Source organism: Phyllostomus hastatus, unplaced genomic scaffold (assembly GCF_019186645.2).
Source record: "Phyllostomus hastatus isolate PE091 unplaced genomic scaffold, TTU_PhHast_1.1 phas_contig_34, whole genome shotgun sequence".
NCBI lineage: Eukaryota > Metazoa > Chordata > Mammalia > Chiroptera > Phyllostomidae > Phyllostomus > Phyllostomus hastatus.
Window position 1 is genome coordinate 28417195 of NW_025333857.1, and position 26561 is coordinate 28443755.

The following is a 26561-nucleotide window of genomic DNA, read 5'->3' on the forward strand; positions in this document are numbered from 1 at the left end:
TAAAATAGTGGCTTGGAAAGGACTCAGATGAAGCCTAAGGATGCCAGATTTAACAAGTAAAAATACAGCATGCTTAAATTTCAGGAATAAATAATTTTTAGTATTGATACATGCTTATACTAAAATAATTGTTGTGGTTTATCTAAAATTTAACTTTAACTGGCCATTTTCTGTTTGATCTTGCAACCCTAATGAAGTGACTGCACTGGGCTGACTTGTGTCCCTCATCCTCCACAAGAGGCAGTGGGAGGTTTCTGTCCACTGTGCCACCCCTGGAAGCCAGCACCACCTTACACCTGTGACTGTGTCTTATGCTGCTTCAGGAAGCTCATATGTGGCACCATTGTTTATCAATCTCCAGTGAGAAGACACTGCAACTAAAAGGACACATAGCAAAATACACACACACACACACACACACACACACACACACACACACACAAAACAAAAACAAAACAAAAACACCAGCAGAGGACAATGGTAGGAGAGCTATTTAAATTGGGGGGGAACCCCTACCCCAGACTTGGTGTAAATGGGGGAGAGACCCTGGATTCAATGTAGTGCCAGGCATGTAAAGGCCACAGAATGATTCTCCCTAACAACTTTGCTGCACTGAGAAGAGAATTTTAAAATGTGTGTGCTAAGATGATCATGGGACTGTAGGGCCTGATGTTATCTCTGAATATAATATTTCTACAGAGCTCATTTTTAATATTGGCACCTTTAGGGTGAATGTAAATAAACCTGATCATCCAATAAATTGTGTGCTTTTATTTTTCAGATTTAAGCTAAAACACCATAAATCTTTTCTTGCAAATAGCATCTTTCAAGATAACAGAGGCAGCACTAAGATTTTGATACCCACTAAAAAATAAATAAGCAACAGACTTCAGAGACCTCCCCAAGTGATGTGTCCTGCAGGGTTTCCTCTCTTTGCCCTCAAATCAAAGAGATCGTTCCAGTACTACAATAATTCCAGGAGAGAGGGATCCTTGGTTTTGTAAAGAAGAGTGGTAAATATAACCAATTTACTATAGCAAAATCAAACCCACTTATATGATAAAATAACCACCTACTCCAATTCCCCCAAAAGATTCCATTTATGAGAATTTCAATGAACAACAGTTGGTAAAAGCTGGTCACCATCCTTTACAGAAGAAGCCCAGTTGGAACCTGACCTCAGCATATATTGTATACCCATGTATATGTGCAAGATGGGAAGTATATGCCTATATATAAATATAAATACATATAAAGCTAACTTTCAGTGCTCAGAAAACAAAAGCTATCCCCATATAACAGCCAAATTCTGACATAACTCAATTTGGACACCTCATCTGGTGTGCACCGCACTCATTCCCAGTGTAAACCCCACCGCGCCGGGCAATGATATACTGTAATGTCACATCGCAATCTGGATTTACTATAAAGGGCTTCTGACGAGCTTCAGAGCAGTAAACATTGCAGCGAGGTGTATTTCACACTGAGCTGGTTTTTATGAAGAACACTTCACCGCCCAGGCACGGCACCTGGATGATGAATGGTGAAAGATGCATGACAAGCTTCATCATTGTTTGTAAATCTTAACTGTTCCTGCTCACTAACTCTGGAGGCAATTTTCAAAGACAGCGGCCGACAGAAGGACAGCACAGCTTTCCTGAAGGTTATTCAAGTTGTAGTTGGCCTGAGCTGTGCCTCTGAGGAGCTCTATAGAATAAACTCTGAGATACTGTACACCATGCTGAAAAATGTCGTTGAGGCCCAATGCATTCAAGTCAGAGCCAAATGAAGAAACCCCATGCACAATGATATTGGTTGCTCTAACCAGAGTAGCTACTGTCAAATCCAAGTTAATTGCCCATGTGGACACTACATCATCAGGATTTTTAAATGCAAGCGGTCACTGAGTAAGTAACAGAAACAGGAGAACCTGATGATGTGTGATGTCCACAACTGACTGAGCTCCTTGCACTGAGCGGAAAAATAAAGGACTAAATGTCACACCTGAATCCCATCAAGATAAAATGGGCATCAAAAACATGGGCAAGCAATGTTTCCTAGTCATTATGTTCAACCTGGTCATCTCAAGACATCTGTGAGTTCCTGAAAGTGTACCCTCCAGAGCTCCCACTCTCTGCATCCTGCTATAGTCTGCAATCTGCAGCCCAAAGGGAAACCCCCACAAAGGTGCCCTGTATACTGGCTTTACAGTGTTTACAGCTTAAGTTAAAGATGTAAAAGAAATCTAAGAAGTCACTGATAGAGTAAGCAGAGTGTGAAATACTGTCTCTTTCAAAAATTATCTGGGAAAAATCAACAGGCCTTTTTTTCACAATAATTTTAAAATAACAGCTTAAGTCCACAGGGAAAAAAGAGCTATAAAAGTAACCGATTATATATCTATTCACATATAATTTCAAAGCTAGTAACTAATATATTTTATAATGTCTGCCTTCATCATATATTAATAGTGTACTTCACTCCCTGCTGTTGTAAAAAGAAAATTCAAATATAACCACAAAATTAAAAGTGATTTTACTGTATTAAGTAAAAAGGGGGTTTTGACATTTATATTGTATTTAGCTTTGAGAATAGCAATGTAAATACCACCCCTGATATGCTGCTTTTCATTTTGGGGTTTGGTTTGTTTGTTTGCTTGTTTTGCTGAGACACCCTCAGATGGGGGTGTTGCTGCATGACGTACATGCTAAAGGAGCAGGCTCTGAAATTCTATCATTACAGCACAAGAAGTACTACTGCATCCATATTTTTAGTCTTAGCAGATAGTACACTTCCAAGTACACTCTCAACCCCAATTATAACTATTATTTCCTTAAAAATATTTCAAACATGAGAATGCCAGGCAGTTGTCCAGGGAGGCCTCAAACAAGCTAACTCACTAGCATGGTATTTCTCCACCTGCCACATGAGAACGAGGACCCCTTCTCCTCCTTACTTCAAAGGCATCGTCTCTTGCCTCAGTGTCCTCATCTCCACAATGGGGACAATACTACAGTTATGAGAACTGAGTGAGTTATGCCCATCAAGTGCACCAACATCATCTTACAGAGATTGTAAGAGCTACCTAAGTGTGAGAAAAGGAAAAAGGGAAGGAAAAAGGAAAGCACAGGAAGTAGTTCAGAGATTTGGGTTCCTGTGTTGGCTCCTCTTCCTAAATACCAGCACCAGGGCTCAGACGGCACAGCCCTCGGCCTGCAACTCCACCCAATCTCTACTATAAAGTGACTAAGCCCCTCTCAACTCTTGCACAGCCACATTACTAATCATAAACCAAGTATGCGTGAGGAATTAAGGCTTTAAAATGCAAGTTTTCCAAAGAGAAGATTCTACACAATATAAATCCAGGGTATGGTTGTACCCCATGTAGTCCATGTCCAATTTCTTGGATTGCTTTACCAGAAAGCATCACTGCAAGCATTCATTCAAGAAACTAGGAACCACCCCTGGGGCCCTCTGAAAACGTGGCATGATGCTAGGCACCGGGAGGAATATGAAGCTGAAAGACTAGGATCCCTGCCCTCGTGTGAGAGAACACACCTGGTAATTCCTACTCAAGTGCTGCAGTGAGTGAAGTCTTTCCTCACAGGAGGGAGCACAATGTCGTGCAGGTAGACACCTGGGAAGTGCCTGCTATTTCTAGACTGCTGGTGGCCTTGTCAAAAGCCAGAGTTTTACACAGAGGCCATGTCAGAGGCACATCCATGCTCAATCCTTCCCACAGTTTGCCTTGTAGGGTGTTCTGTTCATGGAGGAAGAAAAAGGGGTTTAAAGAAAAGACAAAAATCTACATGTTCCCATCAAATAGCATTTTAGCTTCCCTCTATCCTGTTCTTCAGGTATAAAGGGACCTGCTGGTATCCTTATATACCCTTCTTCTCTAGTTATTTCCTTTGCTTTACTTGGGACACATGTCACGTGTGATATACTAAAAATAAGTCTTCAAAGCTGCCATTTCTAAATGCTTATTCTATGCTTAAAATTATTATATGCTTCATCTTCCTCACTCAGCAGACCATGATGTCTCGTTAATTTTGAGAATCAGAATCCACATATGGTTAGTTCTAAACAGGCTCCTTTCAGAGCTAAAAAATAGGCCCTGCTTGATGACTGCAATCACTTCCATGTGCACAGGCCACTGCCGGGCACTTGCTGAAAGAGAAAGAGAGAAGACGGGACGGGTCCTCATGTGAGCATGAGAGAGCTGACAGCTTCTGCCATACTTTCATGTAATTGTTTATATGACCCATATATAAAAATAAGTAAAGCTGTTATTTTTTTTCCAACCTTCCACATGTGGGCACTGAAGCTCTGAGAGATAAAGTGAGCATCTTAGGATCCCACCCAATGCTCTGCTCCTGGGCTGGGGCCCATTCCCCTGCATGTACCGGCCGCCACAGCCGGTGTGTGTGAACGCCCCGCCTACCTAACTCGGTTCAAAGCTAAGCCGAAAATAAAAAGGTCACATAAGGAAAATAGGTTTACCAGCCGAGTGCTCTTCTCTTTGAATTTAGCAAATGATAAGTCCCTTCCTAAAGTGCCAAGTTTAAACTCAACATTTTCTAAATGTTGGATAAAATACACAGCTTTCTTTAAAAAGTAGGGGGAAAGGGGCCAGTGTTTTTCTGCTCACCAGCCTGCCATACAGCCCAGAGCAGAACACACATCACAAAAGCAGCCCTCAGACCCCCTGGCCTGCTCTCTTCCCTGTCTGAACAAGACTCTAAAACATTTCTAGAACAGCTTTCTCCCTAACAAGAAACTACCTGAGACATCAACATAACCCTGGCAGAAAGAAATGGTAAAAATAAGAACAGTATCCTGCCACCTCTTGTTGCATTTTACTCATAGAGCTTGTTTACACAGAGACACAATTTCATCCTTACAACACCTCTGTGGGTTTGATGGGGCCCATCTCCTCATCCTCCTTTAACAGGGTAGGAAACAGGCTCTCTGAGGAGAGTCTGACACTGTACAGCTGGTGGGCAATGGGTCCCTTCAGATGCTAAACACACAATGTTTCTACCACTCCCCCCACTCCTGGCAGAATGTCACATCACCTCACATAGAAGGCACCAGTGGCATCCTGGATCCCAAGTGAGGTGATCTAAGGGTGCTCTCAATGGGCATCACAACCTCTCTTCTCACCTGCAAAACTGGGAGGTTTGGCTGCATGATCTCTTGCTGAAAGTCCAACCTAATTAAATGAACTTATTCTATGGAGTGAATGCTTAATCATCTTGCTTTTAGTCATCACAACTATGGGAGTGTAGCATATGCCATCAGTGAAATCAGGCACTTCTAGATTAATTTCTCTACAAATTTGCTAGCACTGAATGCATTCAAAAGTCATATTCAGGTACACATTGGCCTCTGCAGACTACTGTGACATCACAGAAGGAGCATGAGGCTTTCAACTCAGAGAGGTTCTTCCACTGGCCTTGGCCGTCTCACCTCTGGTGAAATGTAAGTGCTCTGCACCTTGCTTCACAGAGTTGTCGACATCCTTTGCTTTTAGATGAATAATACATGAATAGCTCATGATACATAATAAACACCTCAAATGTTTTCTTCCTCCTGGAAAGAGCAGAGGTTGGGTGCAAAGGAAGGCTGAGTTTGTATGGGGGCTTGCCACTATATCTGAGCCAGAAGAGGACCCAACCTAGAAGAAACAGGGCGCACCATTTCTGACTTTGAAACTGAGACTGGAAAAAAACACATATAGATAAAAAGATCAAAGTATGTTCATCTTTCCCATTTTAAATCGAAACCTTTTTGTGGAGTTGGCCAGCCAAAGTAAGTGTACTTTGCTTATTTTCTACACAAAAGCTTACTCAACAATAAACATGTAGGGAGAGATGCCTATCCCCTAGACATGTGTCCATCTATTAACACAAAGGTATTACTGTGCAGTCCATGTCTTTATCTCTCATTGAGGAAACATCACTTCCAGGATGCTCCCAGCACCCCTTCCTGTACAACTTGTACCTGTTACTAGAAACTTGTACATACACCAAACCTCACTTGTGTACTAGGTGAGTGTTTCTCAAACTATATGTGGGGAGGAAGCTGTTTTGCTTTGTTTTAATTTTTTTCAGTATCCAACCTACTGCTATAAAAATAAGTGGTGAGAATCATAACTTTAAAAATGGAAAATAACAAGTGCTGGCAAGAGAAATTGGAACCATCACAAACTGTGGTGGAAATGTAAACTGGGCAGCCACTATGGAAAACAGTCATCACTTTCTCAAAAAGTCAAAACCAAGAACTACATACGACGCAACGATGCCACTTCTAGGTGTGTATATATATATGTGTATATATATATATATATATATATATATATATATATATATATATATATATACCTAGACAAACTGAAAACAGACATTCAAACAGAGACTTATACATGATTATTTATAGCAGTGCTACTCACAATCACCAAAAGGTGAACAACCCAAATGCCCATCAACTGTGAACAGGTAAACAAAATATATTTTTATACAATGTAATATTATTCAGCACAAAAAGTAATGAAGTACTGATAGATGCTTCAACTTGTGCGAAACTTGAAAATATTACGTGCTCAGTGAAAAAAGCCAGTCACATAAGGGCACATATTATATGATTCCATTTACACAAAACACCCAGAATAGACAAATCCCTCGAGACAGAATGCAGCTTAGTGGTTACCAGGGGCTGGAGGAAGGGAGAATGGGGAAGGACTGCTTAATAGACATGGGTCTCCTTCCGAGGCGAATAAAATGCCTTGAAACTAGACAGAGGTAATGGTTGCCCAAAATCATGACTCTACTAAATGCCACTGATTTTTATACTTTAAAATGATAACTAGTTAATTTCTGTATCAGGTGAAGGTTACTTCAATAAAAAAAATTACTAGAAAAATAAAGGACAAAAAATACAAGCCCCTATTTTTTACTAAATTCCACAGACATGAAATTGCTGTCAAGCTGCTAAAGTTTTCGGTTAATTGTAATTCCTTTACTTATCTCCTTTTAGACCAGAAACAAAGCTCTCCACAGACCCTTGCCAGTCTGTGGCCCCCACTCCGGGGACCACTGCCTTAGATCCCATTCTGTCTCAGGACGCTGCCACTGTCCCTGTGCCCCCATGCATGCCTCGCACCAGCTGACACCTTCCTTCTGTTGGGTTACGCCCTTCAGCACACAGCCTATCATAGTATTTCCCTTCCTTGAACTCACGTCTTACTCTAGTCAGTGCTCCTTTCCACCACCCCCTCACAGCAGAACTCCCTGCGGCACTGTCTGTGCTCACTGCCCCACGCTTCTCTGCCAGAGGCTCCTGAGGGACAGTCAGGCTTTGGGTCTCACTTCCCCACCAAAGCTCTACTTGCAAGGTCATCAATCTTCTCCACCTTGCAGCAGCCAATGGTCAGTTCCAGCCCTCATTCCATTTGGTTTATTGGCATTATTTGACTCTTTTCATTGAAATGCTTTCTCTAGTTGGCTTCCAAGACACACCATTCATTCCTAGTTTTTCTCCTGCCCCACAGGCTGCTCCGTATTACTCACCCTTTTGCTGGTCCTCCTCATCTACCAGAGGTCTCAACACTGAAGGACCCCAGGGTTCAATCCTTGGTGCTGCTTCTCCATCTACACTCACTTCTCCAGGGGAATCTCATCATACTGACTTCAAATAACATCTATGCACTGAACTATCGAGACCTTATTTCAATCTTCATACATACAACTGCCATTTGACAATCCACTTGGATGACTCATGAACATCTCAAACTAAATATGTGCAAAATTAAACTCCAAACTCCCATGAACCTGTTTTTCCCATGATCTTCTTTACCTCAATAAATGGAAACTCCAGTTTTCTACTTGGTCAGGTTAAACATTAGGGAGTGATCCTCTACTCTTTCCTTCTTGGCCCACCCCAAATCCATCAGCAAATCTTGTTGGTCCTATCTTCAAAATACATTTAGAATTCACAACCACTTGTCAGCACACCACACTCGCTCCCTGACTAAGCCACTGTCATCTTCTGCAAGAATTATTGCTGTAGCCTTTTAACTGGTCCCCTGCTTCCACATTGCATCTCTATAGTCTATTATTAAACAGTAGCCAGAGTGATGTTTAAAAACCACAAGGAAGACTTGTCACCTCTATGCTGAAAACTCTCCAGTGGATTCCCAGTTCATTTGAAATAAAAGCCAAAGTGTTTGCAATGGTTTACAAAGTCCTACTTAACCAGACCTGCCATCTCTCTGATCTACCTCCTAACACATTTCAGGATATGAAAAGGAGAGTAAGTCCTAGCATTTTTACAAAGAAAAACACTGAATAGGAGTAACATGGCAAAAGGAAAACTTTCCCTGTAATTCTTTTCCTCCTTACATTCTATTTCCATGTTGCAATATTTAGCAAAACCTTGGACTTGGACTCATTTCTTTAGATGATTAAGAGAGGTTATGGTTGTCTGTAAAGATACTGAAGAAAAAATGGATTTAATGGACAAATGAATACTTAAATAAGACTTTAAAGAAAATATTAAACCCACTGAAAATACTGGCTTTCAAATTACTTAGAAGTTCTCACTTAGAATAACTGATATACTATTTACAAGTCATTAACTTATTTATAAACCTAACCAACCAAAGGACCACAACTCAAACTTGACAAATTGATACCTATAACGGGTTATCAGCCAGCCTTTGTTACACTCTCACAAATAAATAACTGTTGTCCCCATCCCGACTCAAGGAATCTGTCACTAGCCTCAGCCCCATTAAGGGCCTTATTTGCTCCCAAAGAGCTCCCCACACTTGTGTCAATACTGATGATAAAAGCAAGGATCCAATGCCCCAGGAGAGTAGACCAGGGGTGTCCTTGTGGATGCCCAAACATGACTTTCTCTTTCCTTTTCCCTTCCCCACCAACTCTATAAAAATCTCATGCAATGTACTGCCCATGATATTTGGAACTACCACATATTTGAAAGTCAGAAAGCCATATTTCTCTTAAAAAATTAGCTGAGACTTGCATTTTATATTAATTCATCCTCTCTTTTCCCATGACAATTCCAAAATAGGTCTTACTGAGATTTTACTGCAATTCTTCCTGGCCAATTCCCTCATGTCTGAAGCTAGTGAGTTAGAGGGGTACCGGAAGGTTAAACCACACTTTCAAATAAACATAGATAGAACCAGAAAAGTTCTGAGAAATTCTAGGTGTTATTCACTCAGTCTTCCCCTATGAACACTGGCATGGCCAGTCTTTTCTTTCTTGGACTGTAACCTCTTTCCTCTGAGTCTGTTTATTTTCTGCCACAAATTCAAATGCCTATTGCTCTTCTCCAAATTCATTCTTCTCTGCTCTAATAAATTTCCTCTTATCTTTTTGTCTTATTGCCTTGCTCTGAATTTACACCTTTTCTCAAGAATGCCAGTGCTTCTAAAAAACATTCCATTATTCCTGGAGAAAGAAGCTCAGGCACTTTCTTCCTGAAAACAGGTTTCATTGCTAATGTTCTGAATGAAGGAATGTTTCTTTAAAGGCCTCATCCTTAAGTTGCTCACTGGTTCAATGAGACAATGAGGACTGTGACCTTTCAGGATTGTTTCCTTACAGAACAAGCTTACTTAAAAATAGTACCTAAATCATTTGTTCATTCATTCATCACTCAACCAATAAACAGCAAATAAAAGGTATCACAGCAGACAAAAAGGTATGTGAGATGCGTGATCTCTATCCTTAAGGAGCTTACCGTCCAGATAAATATACATAATCAAAGTATGAAAGAAAGACTGTATGGGCACATGTTACACAGTATGAATATTTTTAATAGAGATGTATTTGTCTATTCCAATGAAATATGATTATTAATAAAAGTCACAGTATAATCAATAACGTGGACTTCAATCTCTCTTTAGTTCACACTGATCACATCCCTCAACCTATATATTCTATGTTAATGGAATCCTTCACTTTATTTTAATATGATTTAAATAAAGTGTTAAGATGCCCAGCTTTTTTAGACTTAATTGTTCTAAATTTAAAGTATGGTTCTGATTCTCATTCTCTAAGCACTTGCTTTACAGAGAAACAAGTTCTCTATAGAGAGTCAAGTTACTGAAAAAGCAAACTTCTTTTATTTAGTCCAAGCTAAGTTCTAGTAGTTTCTCTACCCAGTCATTCACGATTGCCCTAATTTCTGCTTATGGCCTCAACTGTGAATGCTTCTCACTTCCCCAGATCAAAAGATGATGCTTAAATATAAAGAACTTGAGAACAGGTCCTGGAACTACAGCAGCCATAAAAGACATCTATCACCACAGTGTAAATGTTGGGGAGAAGGTTAAAATTGAAGTTGAGCAATTGTGTATTTCAAAGTGCTCTGGTTCATTAAACAGTCATTTTTTACTTTAAAGCCATTTTATCAAAGTTATTTGCATTGCTACTGCATAAACTCTGAGATCTATTGTGTTCAAAAATGTTTTATTATGTTATTTTATTTCTTCCCCCAAAAGATAAATACACCTTCAATTTTAAAATGGAAAAGTTTCAGAAAATGAGTATTCAGTATATGGAAATTCACTTCAAAAATATCAGGACTTGGACTCACATTTAAAGCGCCTCTGTATTTCATATTGATCCTCAGAAAACACACTTTTTGCTTCTGAGGACAGTGTCTTATCTTACTCTTATCATTCCAGGTACACAGAAAAGGTAAATATAATATTAAGAATATAGCAAAGCAAAATCATTCCATACCAAAAAAATTTAAAGGTACTATATAGGAGTCACAGAGCAATGAACTTTCCAGCAGCTCCTAACTGATAAGCCCTCAGAGAGCCAGAGGCCCAGTCTAGACACTCGTCCTCTCCCTGCCACCCCCCAGGTCCAGCCTGAGTAACCAGACACCTACCACTTGCTTTGGCTTCCGGGTAAGCAGGGCCATCCTCAAAAGTGAAGATCTGGGGCACGCTCTGGCCCAGGTAGGAGGGAGGCGGGTAGTAAGAATGCATCCTGTACTGGGAACTCATGGCATGGCGGTTGTCCGAGGTTTTCATCTGCTTAAGAAAAAAGACAAAATATATTGAGACTGAAGTTCCATTTTACAATCATTTCAAAAATTCCCTAATTCTTTAAATTAAGGGAACAGCCTACTAAGTTGGAAGTACCCTCCAGCTATGAACATGCCCTCTAGTATACTGACCCTGAAAACACTAGAACTATGCATTCCAAGGTGCCTTTTCTACCCAGGGTCCTTGCTAAAGCACCTCTAAAATTCCATCTCATCATACAATGCCCAATTAACGAGGAATAAAGAGAATAAGGCAGGAAAGACGGGAGAGCATGCTTTTGGAGCCAACAGTCTGCTGCGACACTGACTAGCTCGTTTGACCGGCAGCCAGTCTTTGAACCTCCTCACGTGTCCTCGCATGTAAAACTGGCATCTTCCCTTAGTTAACTCTCTCAGTGTTCATAAAGGGAGTATTTTTTAAAACACAACATGACAATAGTGTGGAGGTAAGCTGTTGCTGTGCTGGATATTGTCACTCAGCATCCATCCCAGCCTCCCTCTGCCCCACCCCCAGCCTTCTCTATGCTATTCCCTCTAACGAGGAACAAAAGTTTGATATCTGTTTCACAGACTCTCCTGTCACCAGAGTTCTGGAGGTGATTAGGATTCTGCTAACAAGACATGGAGTGAACTATGGGAGACGGAAGGGAAGGCAGAAGGGACCACATGCTGTCCCTCCAGCAGCAGAGAGCAGCTGACACTTGGCATTCATGCATTCTTTTCTGGCAATTTGACCTCGCCTTTGAAACCACAGGACAGCTTCTATGTAAGGAGCAGTTCACATAGCTACTTGGCCTCTCACTCAACGCTAGGGAGGCAGGACCTGCAGGTATAAAGGAATGCCCCCCTTCCCCCTTCCACCTTACTGGCTCCTCCCAGCCACTTCTATGAACACCTAGAACTGTTCTGTTTCCTGCACACACCTTGGTACAGGCACGGAACATTAATGCACCATCATATTTTCACAGCAAGAACATCTAGACTTCAATTATTTATACTGCTTTAAAATACTAAATGTAAATGGTATTAATTTTATCAAAAAAGAAGTCAACCTAAGGGAATATTCAGAATAAGCCAATTCTGTTCTAGAATTAAGGAATGATTTTGAAATTATGTTTTTCAATCAAGTCTCTAGAAAGCTACTTGATTAAAAAAAAAGTACTAACTTACAAACCCTGGTAGGATAAAATTAAGTATAGGGCTTCCTCAAGATCTTCTATGGACATCCAAAGTTTGGACAATGCCTCAAGTAATATAAGCTGAAGTGTACTTTGAATATTATAGCATTGCTTGGTGGAAAGGCCCAAGTCCTTGATTTTCCATGTGTTGATTTGAGTAGCTCAAGGAGGTCATTTTTGCCCTTCCCAGCTGCTCCCCAGCACAAAGGTATGCTTGATGAGTGGACTATTCTTGTAGAAGCAAAGAAGGCACCATTCCACTTAATTACCTTTCAAGTGAAGTTTATCTGGCAAGTTCCTTTTATCCTTTCTAGTTTCTTTTCCTGAAGCATATAAAATGATACCTCTTCCAGCTCAATCATCCAATTTTCATTTTCTACCATCATATAAATCTTTACTAAATAAGTGGGCATGCAAGCAATGCTTGGAAAGAGCAAAAGGGGGAAACCTGGCCATTCTTAATGCGTGAGCCCAAGTGAGGAGAGCCGTTAAGGAGCTGGGAGATCATTAAGGAGGAAAGTGACAACAAATGAAAATGGTATTTCCTGCACTGACCCAATTATCAGTTATAGACCAATGCTTCCCAATGCTCTCTTGATATGTACAAAAACAGCCTGGGGATCCTGTGAAAAAGTAGATTCTGACTCTGTAAGTCTGGGGTGGGGCCTCAGAGTCTAACTCACCCTCAGGAGAGCTGATTCTGTTGGCTCAAAAACTTCATTGTGTTGCCCTGGTTGGTGTGGCTCAGTGGATTGAGTGCCAACCTGTGAAGCAAGGGGTCATGGGTTCGATTCCCAGTCAGGGCATATGCCTAGGTTGCAGGTCAGGTTCCCAGTAGGGGGAGTGCAAGAGGCAACCACACATTGATCTTTGCCTTCCTCCCTTCCCCTCTAAAAATAAGTGAAATCTTTTGAAAAGAACAAAAATCTCATTGTGGTGACAAGGGACTAATAGGGATGTCGAACCCGCAGCCTGCAGGCTGAATGCAGCTCAGGATGGCTATAAATGTGGCCTAACACAAAATCATAAATTTACTTAAAACATTATGAAAATTTTTTTGTGATTGTGTATTATAATGTATTTAATGTGTGACCCAAGACAACTCTTCTTCTTCCAGTGTGGCACAGAGACGCCAAAAGGCTGGACACCTCCAGATGATCCTTTCTCTCATACTTAGTGCCATTAGTGGCCCATGACCATAGAAAGACCTTCTAAAAACTCTTTTGATCAAATGTTTACACCCGTCAACTTTCCATCTGAACTACGAGAAGGCAGAAATGATGTCATTTAAAATTTTTCAGTAGTCTTATTTTTACATATGAGATTCCTCAGAACTAAAGGATTTTTTTCCAGGGGTCTCCCACCATCTAGAATTGCTGCAGCGGTAATAACCAACTCAAAATACACTTTGCACGAGAGAAACATTTCTGCCTCTACAGGCCTTTCCTCAAGCTGATTACACAGTCTCGGTAATGAACATTAATTAGAAGACAAGTGCCAACTGTTCATCACCAAGGGTCCTAACATAAACAATGGTGCCTCCCTGTCTGGGGCTGAGCTGGTCACATCTCCCTCTGGTGTGACAAGATCTTCTAGTCAGTTCTTCAAAAAAATGCTTTTCAATTTCCCCCAGGTGCAAGAAAATTGGAAGGATTTAAGCCTATAAACTTGCAAAATGCTGGATTCTTTCCTTTTACTATCAGTTTTGTATAAAGCCCCTTTTCAAAATATCTGAAAAACAGTAACTGAGTTTAGAGCCAGGGTCGCCAAACTTTTTGTTAAATAGTAAATATATTAGGTTTTACAAGCCATAGGGCCTCTAGACAATCAGTAAATGAATGAGGGTGGCTACGTTACATAAAACTTTATTTACAAAAATGTGCCCTCATTCTCAGCCTTTACCCCCACCAGAACAGGGAGAGCAGAGGCCTGCGCTGAGGCCTGGGCTCCATCCCCAAAGAGTTGTACCTCACTGGTCTGGGATTCCACCTGGGCCCTGGGTTATTTCAAAGCTGCACAGGTAATTCTAGTTGAAACCAGACTGAAACAGTTAGAATTACCTATAACTAGTGTTACCTATGTTTTCCATACCCCAAGAAGTACGAAATCCCAACATCCCCAGTAGTACCGTAACTAAAAAATAAAAAAGTTTAACTCTGATAAACAGACTGGACAACTGCTGCCAATAGAGATGCAGATAAACTGGAGTTCTTTTTCTTTAACTAAAGCTTGCTGGAAAATAAACACATTATCAAATCCATGCATGATTACTTTCCACCTTAGTACCTTTTCTTTTTTTTTTTTTAGAAAGCATCAGATAACAAGTATTATTTGGAAATAGGAATTGAGTTATTTGAACTCAAACATTCAATTTCCCCAATGAATCCCCAAGATCACTGGGCTATAAAAAACTTTCGGCAAAAGAAGAAAAAGATACAAAGGGTCAGACTCCATCAGAGTTGTCAAAATGTGAACTTACTGAGACCATCAATCACTTCCACTACTTCCAATGGGAAGAATAATGTACAAATAACCATCCACATGACAACATGGGCATAAGAAAGAAATACCATTCTATGTACTTCTAAGTGCATGTGCAAACCTCTGAAACATGAAGTTAAAACTGAACTGTGATTCACCCAGAAAGCCCAGAAAAGAGCGTGACCAAATGCGATTTAAACCTCCAAATCACTTCTTGCTCCAAATCTTAAAAAAAAAAAAAATTACAGTCCTGTTGCTTTAGGGTTAGACAAAAGGGGTAAATAAGGAAACTTTGAAATTTGTTGCTTTACTTTAAGCCAGCAGTGCTCAGCGAAGGGTGATTTGTGCCCGGAGGGCATTTAGCAAAATCGGGAGACACTTTTGATTGTCACACTGGCTGGGGGTGAGGAGGTGCTACTGGCATGTAGTGAATCCATACCAAAGATGCTGCTGAACACCCTACAATGCACAGGACAGTGCCCACCACAAAGAATTACACAGCCCAACATTTCAATAGTGCCAAGGTTGAGAAACTTGCTTCAAGCTAACCTAACCCTACCATCCCCTTGTGCTCAGCCCATCATCTCCACTAAAACAGCAAAGTTCTGCTGACGGACAAAGGTGCCCCCAAGTTAAAGGAACTGTTCACTTCTTCTAAAAGGATCGAATTTTTCCCCTTTATGCATTCCTGCCTTAATGTTCTCTAGGTTTTTTATTCCTTTAAATTAAACAAAGTAAAACCAAAAAATCCAGGATTCCAGTGAATTATAACTACTATTATTATTAACGTGGTAGCTTGCAAACAAGAGGCTTGTTTTATAATCTTATTAGCCATCCCAAGTCTCTGAAGCAGAGTACAACCTGTGGACAGGAGCTCAGCTGGTCGGCTAGTGCATGGTGTCACTAACTATTAACCCTGAAGGAGAACCTAAGAGCTTTAGATTTTATTTTATTAAACTGTTGGGAGCATACAGCACAATAAATCTGAATCATTGGTTTCATTTTACATACCTTAGTCACCCTTTTTCATAGTAACAATAAAATCCCAATAAAACATAAATGTTAGACCTCACTTTCTTCTCTTGTTCCCCCTTCTTCCTTGTCCCTCTGGTCCTCTAGGCTTAGTTTTATCTCTCCTAACTTCGTTCACTTCCATGACTGCACTCATCTTGTTCATATTGTAAAATGCCTTCCACTCTCCTCCCTAGAGGGAGAAAGAGAAAAGGAGACAGAAGGAGACTGGCCTTGTGAGGACTCTGGCCCCAGGAGGGGATTCTTGCAAAGCCTGGGTGGACACCTTCAAGGAGCCAAAGAGGAAGGTGCTGAGCTGGAGGGTCAGCACTTAGAGGCTGGGGGACAAACAGCTGTTTGTCCAGAAATGATCCGAAAGGATGCTCTTCCTCCTCAGAAAGGAGGTTGGGGGATGGGAGGGGCAGACATACCCGGAGAGATAGAATGCTCATGCCATATGGCAGAGAGGACAAATCGTCTAAGGAATGATACATCTAAGATGCTTTCAGTTGTCAACCTCATGTTTCCCAAAGCATCAGAACATCTGACACTACAAAAGCGAAACAACACTTGCATGGGTAGTATTTCCAAAAAGGATGGAAGGAAAGGAGCTCATCTTCAGGCTTGGATTATTATCAGGGTAGATTTTAAAAACACAAAAACAGCCATAAGATGCACCACAAAAAAAGAAAGTCATTTAGAAATACAGAACCAAAAATGACCACTGGAACATGGAATTTTGGATGGGGCATTGAACAGGGACTCTCATCACTGTTGTATAACCTCTAAAGGATGGAAACCCCACCTGATGTCAGGATTATACGTGTATTTGTTAGTGGCCCATTCTGCTTGTTCTTATTTAAAAAACACTTTTAAATCCCCAAGTTTTTAACTGTGTTGTCCCATTGTTGGTTTTCACCATCTGTATTAGCAGTACTGATGGAATAAAGTTTACTCCCCCATGTGGTGGTGTCCAAAATGCAGCACTGTGACCATTTCATGGGCCAAGAACAATTCAGAGAATTGTAATCAGCATTAAAGGGAAAAAAACTATGTCAATGAATGGAATGAAACAACAGAAATATGAGAATCCACTGTACATAGTATGGGTAAGAGCTGTTTTATGACACCTCATTTTGTGTTTATATTTATGTATAAATAGATGCTGTGTCACAATATACAACATTTCTTACTGTGGGTCTCAGTCTAAAATGTTTGAAAGACACTGATGCATATAAATCGGGTAAATGGAATAAGGGCCTTTAGGAAAAGGCGAATGTTAAAGATGGTTAAAAAAAAAAAAAGATGATGGTTCCTTTTCCTGGGACCTGGGAGGATGTTGATGCATTCACAAAAGACAGAAGGGCGGTCTGTTTAGAGACAGATTCTGGCTGGGACACCTTCCTCATTATCACAAATCCATGCAAGATTGCTAGCCCGTCAGTCAGAAACTCCCATTTGTCTGATTCACAAATCTAAGACATAAACCCATCTAAAGTCATGCATTCAGAGCCAGGCAGAAGAGCAAGCATTGTTTATGTGAAAACCAATAGGAAAGAGCACTTCAGTAAGTGAGCTGGTGGGAAAAGGAATGATTGAAAATTGTATTTTAAATATTCGGTTAATAAGTACCAAGACATAGGACGACTCTCCAATATCTCTAATATGTCAAGTTTCTGAAAGCATTACAGAATATTTCTTAAGATAGGCAGAGAGGGCTTCTAATGGGGACATTCTTAACATTGCTGAGAAAATCATTATTGTCTATAGGACTAACAAAATTTCAGAGGAAGAAATGAGCATTTATTGAGAGATACTATAGAGAATTGTCATCTCATGGTCATAATGTAATCATCATTAACACAGAAACTTCTCAGAGATAAAATAACTTGGTTCTACAGAGAGAAGGCAGAATTCAAAGCAACTGGACCCCAGAAGCTTTTCTCTACTAAACGAAGCCACTTGCCCAACTTTAAATTAAGGTATCTGCTATTTGTTATCAAGACCTCATCACTGCCTTTGGCTTTTAACAACTTCCTCGTGTTTTCACTGCTTTGAAATAAAGTAAGAATTTTAGGGGGGCAGTCTGAAAATGAGAAGAAAAGATGCCTGTAATCACACATTTAGGAACTTTGATTTTAGGACCGGAAGTAACAGAGGCATCCATATCTGTCCCCATTTTGATGGACAAACTTAATTAACCTTTGCTACTCTGTTCCAACCTACTGTTTTAGACAAAACTAGTGACCCACAAACAATATGTTACCATCAGAATCTCAATGGCTGCAGACACCAAGAGATATAGCTTCATCAGCAGTATCGGGAAATAAACCACTTGGATTAGCTGCTCTAAGAAATATGGATTATATTCATGTCACACATGATCTGTCAGAAACATTAGGATACTTTTAGCATAAATCAGCAATGTGAAGGGTGTCTTATGAGTGCTGAACATGATAGACTGCCTGAAGGGCAAGGTGAGATGTCTGGGGCCACCTTCTAAGTTAAGCATGCACACACACTCACATGATTTTACCTGAACTGGTATTAACACATCCGAATACAAGATGCTGACTGCTGGTGGGCACACACAGCTCACCATGGGCTAGTGGCATGGAAGGGCCCTTCCCACTCCAAAACAAGATAGAGAGAATCCACCTCTCAGTAAACAAAAGAACACAAGAAGGACAAGAAAATGTTTTCCTAAATTATATTAAGAGTGTGTGTGTGTGAAGAACCATGCTTAAGAGCCTTATGCTTAGTAATGTAAATTTGATGAATACTATCAAGACATAAGACCCTCCACTCTCTCTACCATGTAAATTCTCTGAAAACATTATATAAGACATATATCATAAAAGGTTACAAGAGATGTCCTAAGATATAAGAAAACATATAATACTCCTCAAGGCTTCATACAAGAAAAAACAAAGAAATGTTTTTAGAAGACAGAGATATGATAGGAGTGAACATACCCTCTGCAGTTAGGCAAACCTGGGGTTCACATTCCAGCTCCCCCACTTGCCAGGTGGGTGATAATGGCAAATTAGTTCCTCTCGTGAGTCTCAGTTTCCTTGTCCACAAAAGGCAGTAAGAATCTCTGACAGGGAGGTGGTTAATGGTTCAGTGTAATGTCAGGTATGAGGTGTCCAGCACCATGAGGCTGTTGGACAGCTGTCCTGTCCCTCCTTCCCCTTCTGGTCTCCTCAGAGACCTCCTGCTGGGGCACCATCATGGGGAAGGTATTGATCACACTTGAGGACCCCTCTCTTGGGTTCCTACCAAACAACTCGGAGCCTTTTCATGGGCATGACAGGGCTCTAGTAACAAAGGGAGAAGCAGAGAAACCTGACCATTGTATACTTGAAATATTTTAAGGACCTAAACATTCTGTGTGTTATTTAAAAGAAAAATTCATTCTCTGAAAATTTTCTACTTGTCAAATTTTAAAAAGTTGAAAAACCAACTCAAGATGCTACACGGCCACTATTAAACACAGAGATGGGAGGGGGGAACATTCCTTCGCATGTTTTAGTTTTATACTCTTACCAGAGACATGAAATTATTATGTGTACTTTCCTTCTTCCACTACTGGCTGATAAGAACTGGGAATTGCTAAAAAGAATGTCTGTAAGAGGAAATATGATAAAAACAGTGTGAAAAATAAAATGAGGAGATAATCTTTTTCCCCGTTTCTCCATCTTCTTATGAACCCCTTTCCCGGAGTGCATCTCCAGGGTGATGCCCACAGGACTGCCAGGTACCAGGAGGGGGCACTGAGAGCAATGTGTCCTGGGGCGTCTCTGTAAAGGATCTTTAAAAGTAATAAAGCTCACTGAAAGGCAATCTGCCTGTAATAATCACTATGCAGTGACAATTGTAAACAGAAGCAGTGATAAAATGCTCAGTCTGATGCCCCACCCACCCTTTGCTGCACAGGGCTCACCCTTTCTACAAGGCATCACACCTTCTCCAGGAAACCTTGGCCTCTGATCACAACAGTGACTGCAGAGCTCCCACCGTCCTTCTATTCTTTCTCACCAAGCATGCACTGTGCGTACTTGAGGGGTGGGAGAGTCTAGCTCAGAGACCGGCCAGGAATTGGCACTTGATAAATGAAGGATCAATGAATGCATACAGGAGGTTTTTACATACGCTCTGAACTATGGTGGGGATTTTTTCTAACTCTGTTCTTTTTATTTTTCCACTATCATATGAGGGAAGACCCCCCAAAAAACCCAGAATTTATTTATAAAAATTGTGTATTTACTCTTACCCGTGTAAACTTCAGTCACCTTCAACGTACTCCCTATTTGATGCAGTACACCTATAGACATTTTTTCCACTGCTCAAAACAGTTTTTGAACTTGATGATTTTGATACCTTTTAGCGCTTCTGCTGTTTTTTGTTTCACCTCTTACACATCAGCAAAACATTTCCCTTTGAGAACTTTTTAATCCAAGGGCAAAAAAAAAAAAGTTGCTTGGGGTGAGATCAGGTGAATGGGGAGGTTGGGGCAAGGGGGGCGTGTCATGCCATTTTTTGTTCAAACACTGCTGAACATTCAGCCCAGTGTGGGCAGGGGCGCTCATAAATCACCCATCATGAAATGGGCAAATGCGATTAAAGAGTTCAAAAAAATTCACTGAACCTAAATGCAGCCTCTCACAACAATGCCAGCTAGTGTGCACTGATACAAATGGGTTCCTAGTACACTCACCTAGTGGGGGAAACTATACTACAAGGGGCCGGCTCTCCAGAAGATAATTCTGTTTTTTTGAGGAGTCACCCCTCATATTCCTAATGTGGTAAAAAAAAAAAAGAGCCAATCAGCTCCTGTTAAACACTGCCTTGATTCTGGCATATATTTGGCTTATGAAGGACACTTACTGTATTTTTTGGACTATAGGACACCCCCCCCCCTCAAATTTGGGAGAAAAATGGGGATGTGTCTTATAGTCTGAATATAGCTTACCTGGCGCGCTGTGGGGGTAGGGGGTGGCCTATGTTATTTATGTTATTAAATATTTTACCACATTTTTTGCTTCAAAAGTTTTTTTCCCATTTTACTTCTCTAAAACCTGGGTACATCTTATGGTCCAGTGTGTCTTACATTCTGAAAAATTCAGTGATAGGCCACAGAAATATGAACTCCCAAGAAATTTGATAATCACTCATCCAAGTACTGTACTTAAAACATTTTGATAAGCAACCAATTTTATATCATATTCACAGCTATGTAACAAAAAGAAAAAATAAGCTAAATAGGAAAACAGCCAGGTATTTAGGCACCAGCCCAGGCAAATTGAATCTGAAAGCTCTCAAAACTGTGATCTAATTATCTAATTTGCAAGAAGATGACAGAATCCCCAAATGACTGTATTATTTACCAACCTGATGCTATTGTGTCAGAGGTCAGGTGTGTTAAAAAAAAGATCTCTCAACAGACTGATGTATTTCTTTCTGCCTCCGACTAAATTGTGGAGCAGTCCCTAGAGAATACCACCCCTTTCTATGGTTTCCAACTTAGTCTGCATCACACTGAACTCCTGTATGAACGGAAATGAACCTGTAGGACAACCCAGGATTTACTGGAGTTACCCAGAGGTTCCTAAGAACCTGAGGTTATACTCTCTCTGGATTTCCTGGGATGCTGCTGGACCATGTCAGCCAGGCTGAGAAAACAGTTCCTTTGGTTGTCTAGCGCCCAGCCCTGCCCCTGGGTCTTCTCTCTGAGTCTCAGGTGCCTCTGCCTTCCCCAGGTTTCTGGAGACCAATTCTACTTTCTTGTATAATCCACAGGTTTTTAACCAAATGCTCTGCAAAAATGGCTCTCCTGTGTGTTGCTGTAGTTGTGGAACATTCTTCAGCCCCACCTCTCACTGCTTGTCTGAGTTCAGTTTCTAGAAGGCCTCCCAGCTCCCTCAACTTTGGCTCCAGACCGAGTCACCAAGTATGTCATCATCACAGGTGCCAGCCCTCAAACAACTGCCCTCAACACAGGACCGGCAGCATGCAAGTGATTAAACATTCTGGGAAACAGAGCAGCAATTCCTTCAGGAAAAGGTACCCTAAAAATCAGATGATGGCTGTCATGACCACCTCGAACAAGACAAAAGAGCAATTCCTTTGTGCATGTGCACATGAATAGGGGGTAGATTGGAAACGGAAAGTCAGTTTTGCACTCATTGGGGCTGCAGAGCTCTGGAGGGGCTCACAGGGAACTACTGCTGTCCTCACAGTGGCTGCTGGTGAACCAGAGCTTTTCTCCCCACGGGATTCAGAATGTGTTGTAAAAGGCCCAAGAGAACTGGACTTATTATCTCTCCTTAAAAGAGAAGACTCTAATGAGGAATTATGTTTTAGCAGAGGAAATTACAGACTTGGCTAAGACTTGACAGGCCACCTAGGGGAAAGTGTCTAGTAAAAGCGATGGAACTCCCAAACGTGGGAAGCCTGACACCTTCACCTCACTGGCTTCAACTTCCATGGTCCATTGGGACTTTCACATTTCTTTGAACAGAAGATTCTCCAAGACTGGTCTTCCAACCTGGCAGGCCCTGTCCTCCCTGTACTAGAAGGCAGGACCTATTTGGGGTGCACATGAAGAACTCCCACAAAATGCAGTGCTAGTGTGAGGGTAATCACAGGACTGCTGTAAAAAAGGAAGGAAGAGACCAAAGCACTCTGCCTATAAGGAGTTAAGCAGAAAGTTAACACAATTGCTTAAAAAAGCATATGGAAGACCCTGAAGAACTCTGCTGTCATCACAGTGACACAGTGACTGATGCTGTGGCTTCTAGACTCTCTCTGGACTTCAGACAGGTAAACTGTGGAAAAGGGGTGTGTGGCAGGAACATAGAAGTAGTTCTACCAACTTTTTATGTTGCCAATTAAGTGTCTTGACATAAAAATCCTGCCATTTAGTAGGATCATCATTTTACTTTTTAGAGTTGGAAGGGTATGGTCTCAAGAACAATTTCTGGATGTTTCCAGTAGCTCTATTTATAACCACCCCAATTTGAAGTAACCAAGGTGGCCTTTAACAGGTACATCAGATAAACTGTGGGACATTTGTGCGATGGAATACTACTTAGCAATTAAAAGGAATGAGCCCCTGACACATGCAGCAATGTGGATGGATCATAAACTCGTTTTGCTAAGTTAAAGACACCAACCCAAAAGGGTACATATTGTATGATCCACTCATATAACATTCTGGAAAAAGCAAAACTACAGGGACAGATAAGGAGAATAGTTAACTGCAAAGGGGTCACATAGAGGAATTTTAAAAAAGAACAATTTTTGAACTGAGTAATTTAGCTTTAGGAGAAACCCACTTGTCCTCTTTTCCTCATTACTCTGCAGTATCTTGCATACACCACAGAGAACTGCTAGACATGTTCCCAGTAAAAGGAGGAACAAGATGACACCAGCATCCACTACTGGTATCTAGACTGAATAATGCACTAAGAATATAAGTAAGAACTGGAGATATTTATAGGGAGAAGAAAAATGTATCAGTAGTTTTGTATAAAATGACTAACTAGAAACCCCAAAATAAGCAACTATAAGGTTATCAGAATTACTAGCATTCAAAAAAGTGACCAGATATGAAATAAATACACCACATCATAGCACTAAAACTTGTAACCCTTTCAGTCAATAGAAATTTGTATCTCTACTAATTCCCTTCAAGAAACCAAGTTATGAGGGGAAGGGTTTGCAGGAACAAGTATAAAGGACACATGGACAATAACAATGGAGGAGTGGAAATGGGAGGGAGATGGGGAGGGCTGGGGGGTGGGCTGGGATGGGGGTAGAAGGCAGAAAACTATACTTGAACCACAATTAAAATAAAAATTAAAAAAAAGAAACCAAGTTATGGTTGTTATCCCTAACAGTCCAAGTCAAATACCGTATCTATTTTAATTACCCTTTCCTGAGGGTAGAAATTGCTTTAAATGTCTTAAACCAGGTATGTTCTCATAAACTATTCTTGTGTCTGCTTGCAAACTTTTCCGTTTTTCCTTTCAAAGGAGAGAGGCGCCTGTCCAGCAACAGAGAGTGACGGGTAAAAAGGGAAGCCAGGGCTAGTTCAATCGGTCAGACACTGGGTGGGCAGACTTGAGGATCACAGGATTATTTGTAGACAGAACCCTTTCCCAAGGGTAGGAAGGCCCAGGTTTAAGACCTGGCTCTCCATTAACAGCTGTGTTCCTCAGGCGAGTCACTTAAACATCCTCAGTCCAGAGCTACCCAGAAGTTTGGGGTGACCAGGTGCACATTATCTTGGGGGCCTGACAGTACAGCTTGGTGGCCTGAGACAAGCACAAGTCAATTTAAAAATCAAAGTGGATTTTGCATTCTGCCTTCTTCCTGATGTATCATTTTTTAAAAATTTGGGAATATTTTAAAATAATGATTGTTAATTATAATTACCTCCCTGGGAATGGGAGTCAAGTTTAAACCTTAGATTCCTATCCTGCTCCCCACTTACTGCTGGACCCTCCTGCGCAGCTACCAGGGCACAGATGTGGAGGGGCTGTGGCCATTCCCATGAAGCACATGCTCAAGAAGTCACTTCTCAATATTCTTTTAACTCACAGGTTATTCCGACACTGAGCCACAGTAATAAAAGAGGAGGAAGTGTGAAAACTAGGGTCCCTGCCAGATGGCTGGTTACAGGATTAGGAACATAGGGGCGGGGGGCGGGGGGGGGGGCACCCCAGGGGTGCTCCCAAAGGCATTTCTCTGTGCTCCAAGGCGCAGGTGCCAGAATCTGATTTCCTTCCTGCCTCTACTCAGGTTCAAATCCAGGCTATGTACATGATCCTCAACTTCTCTTCCCGTTTTCCAGGTGATAACAGCAGCCAGTCTTCCCTCAAGACCCGCCTTTCCCATTTTTGTCTGTTTGGTTCAATGGTAGATTCCCTAGCACACAGTAGGACCTCCATGCATGTTTACTGAATACATGAATGCATTCCAGTAAGGTGCCTAATCATAAATGGACAAGTATATCATGAAACATTTCAGACTGAGCCCAAAATAACCACCAGAGGAAGGAAATCACCTACACGGCCATTTGACCACAACCTAACTGTGGTCTGAATGGGACTCTACAATTTGGTGGCACAAGCTTCTGATAAGCAGTCTAGAAGGTGCCTGCCACAGGGACTGAAAGCATTTCCCAGGTACAGCTCTGAGGCCTCTCATATTTATTTCTGCTCACTTGATATGCACCTCTCCCTTGTCAACCTGGTACAACATGTTTATTTAAGAGATAATGTTGCCGTGGAGGAGTGCACAAGGCAATAAACAGCTTTTGCAGGCAATTAAATGCAGAACTGAAACTGAGCCTCTGGTCAGTGGAAACAGCCATTCATTCTGAGTTTGTACCACTGTCACAAGTGTTATTCCTGTTTCACAACAGGACAGGAATCTGTGATTGGGCCACAAATCTCCACAGGCTGGAGACCAACCTAAAGCACCGGAAGCAGCTTTCAGTACGCAAGCTTTCAGTACACAAGAAAGAGACTTGGGATTCTGGGATGCTGACCCAGTAGACTGCTCTGTTTTTCACATAGGTTTTGAGCTTAGTAGGTATTCAATAATTATTTGCAGCTTGCTTGATTTTATAGGAGACTTATTATATGAAGTCTCAATGCTACAGTGTCTCTGCAAAAATTCAATACCCTCCCAACTAATCTGTAAGAAGTTTAGTTTTAAAAAATTTTGATAGAGTTAATTTTTTTCTAGGAATTAGCAAAGAGAGGAGCTCTTTGCTGAAAAACATTCATGTGATCCCTCAACACACACTGATACATAAAGCAGCAAGGGTGAAGAGTTAGGGGGGAAGTTAGGTCTTAGCAACAGAGTAAAGGAAGCAGATGGAGGAGACACTGGCTAAGATTCAGGCCCTTCGATCAAGCTGGGGAATCGGACCAAGGGAGAATCCAGTCCAAAAAGACTAGCACAGGTGCTCTCCAGGTGCAGCTGTGAGACACCTTCTACAAAGGAGACAGAAATGCATGGCAACCACCAAGGGGGAGCCTTCACGTAGCCTGAGTAGCCCTCTCCTAGAAGTTTCTGCCAGAAGGGAGCAACACACTGCCCAAAGAGCAGAACCACAGCACACTCCTCAAACAGCAGAAATAGCAAGGGTGGAGGGAGGCCTCGTGCTGGATCACTGTTCCCTACACCTCCGCCCAAAGGACTGTGGTTAAGACAGGAGACATCCAGTTTTACCCTGTAAGCACTGGTTGTAAGTAAGTATTATCTTTAGGTGTTCACCACTTAATACTTCTTTATAACATATACACCTTAATAAACATATTTTGCACCATCATAATCTTTATATATCCTTTCAGTTTTGTATTTTCTATGTGGATCAAATTCTTCCCTAACCCTGATAAACATTATTCCATATACATTCATACTGGGTCCACATTCATATGTCACAGCCCTTTAAAACTACAATGTGCATTATGTATACCCTACCTTGTTGCAGAGGGGATTCATGGTGGCCAACTAAAAAAATACATATGAACAAGAGGTTGAAAACTAAATAGATTTAAAAAGAGCATTCCGAGTGAAAATAACAATGAAATAAATTCACTACTGTTAATATTAGCATGGCATTTCTGGGTGTACAGAGAAAAACTTCCATGTATAGTAACCATCTCAGTTCAGCTGCTACACCACCTTATGTACCCATCAGCCCTGAGTCTCAATGTCCTCTCCTATAAGACAGAGACAATGCCATCTGCCTCCCAGGGGTACAGGATGGGAAAGGGTAAC

At 41.2% G+C, this 26561-nt stretch overlaps 1 protein-coding gene across 2 annotated transcripts in view; it reads right to left on the reverse strand.

Annotated features, from left to right (window-relative positions):
- DMRT1 (doublesex and mab-3 related transcription factor 1) overlaps positions 1-26561 on the reverse strand; it is a 93662-nt gene that overhangs the window by 28114 nt on the left and 38987 nt on the right. For both annotated transcript variants that reach the window (XM_045840917.1, XM_045840916.1), the window contains one exon: positions 10933-11077. In XM_045840917.1, coding sequence (XP_045696873.1) covers positions 10933-11077 — 145 coding nt within the window. The remainder of the gene's footprint in view (positions 1-10932; positions 11078-26561) is intronic.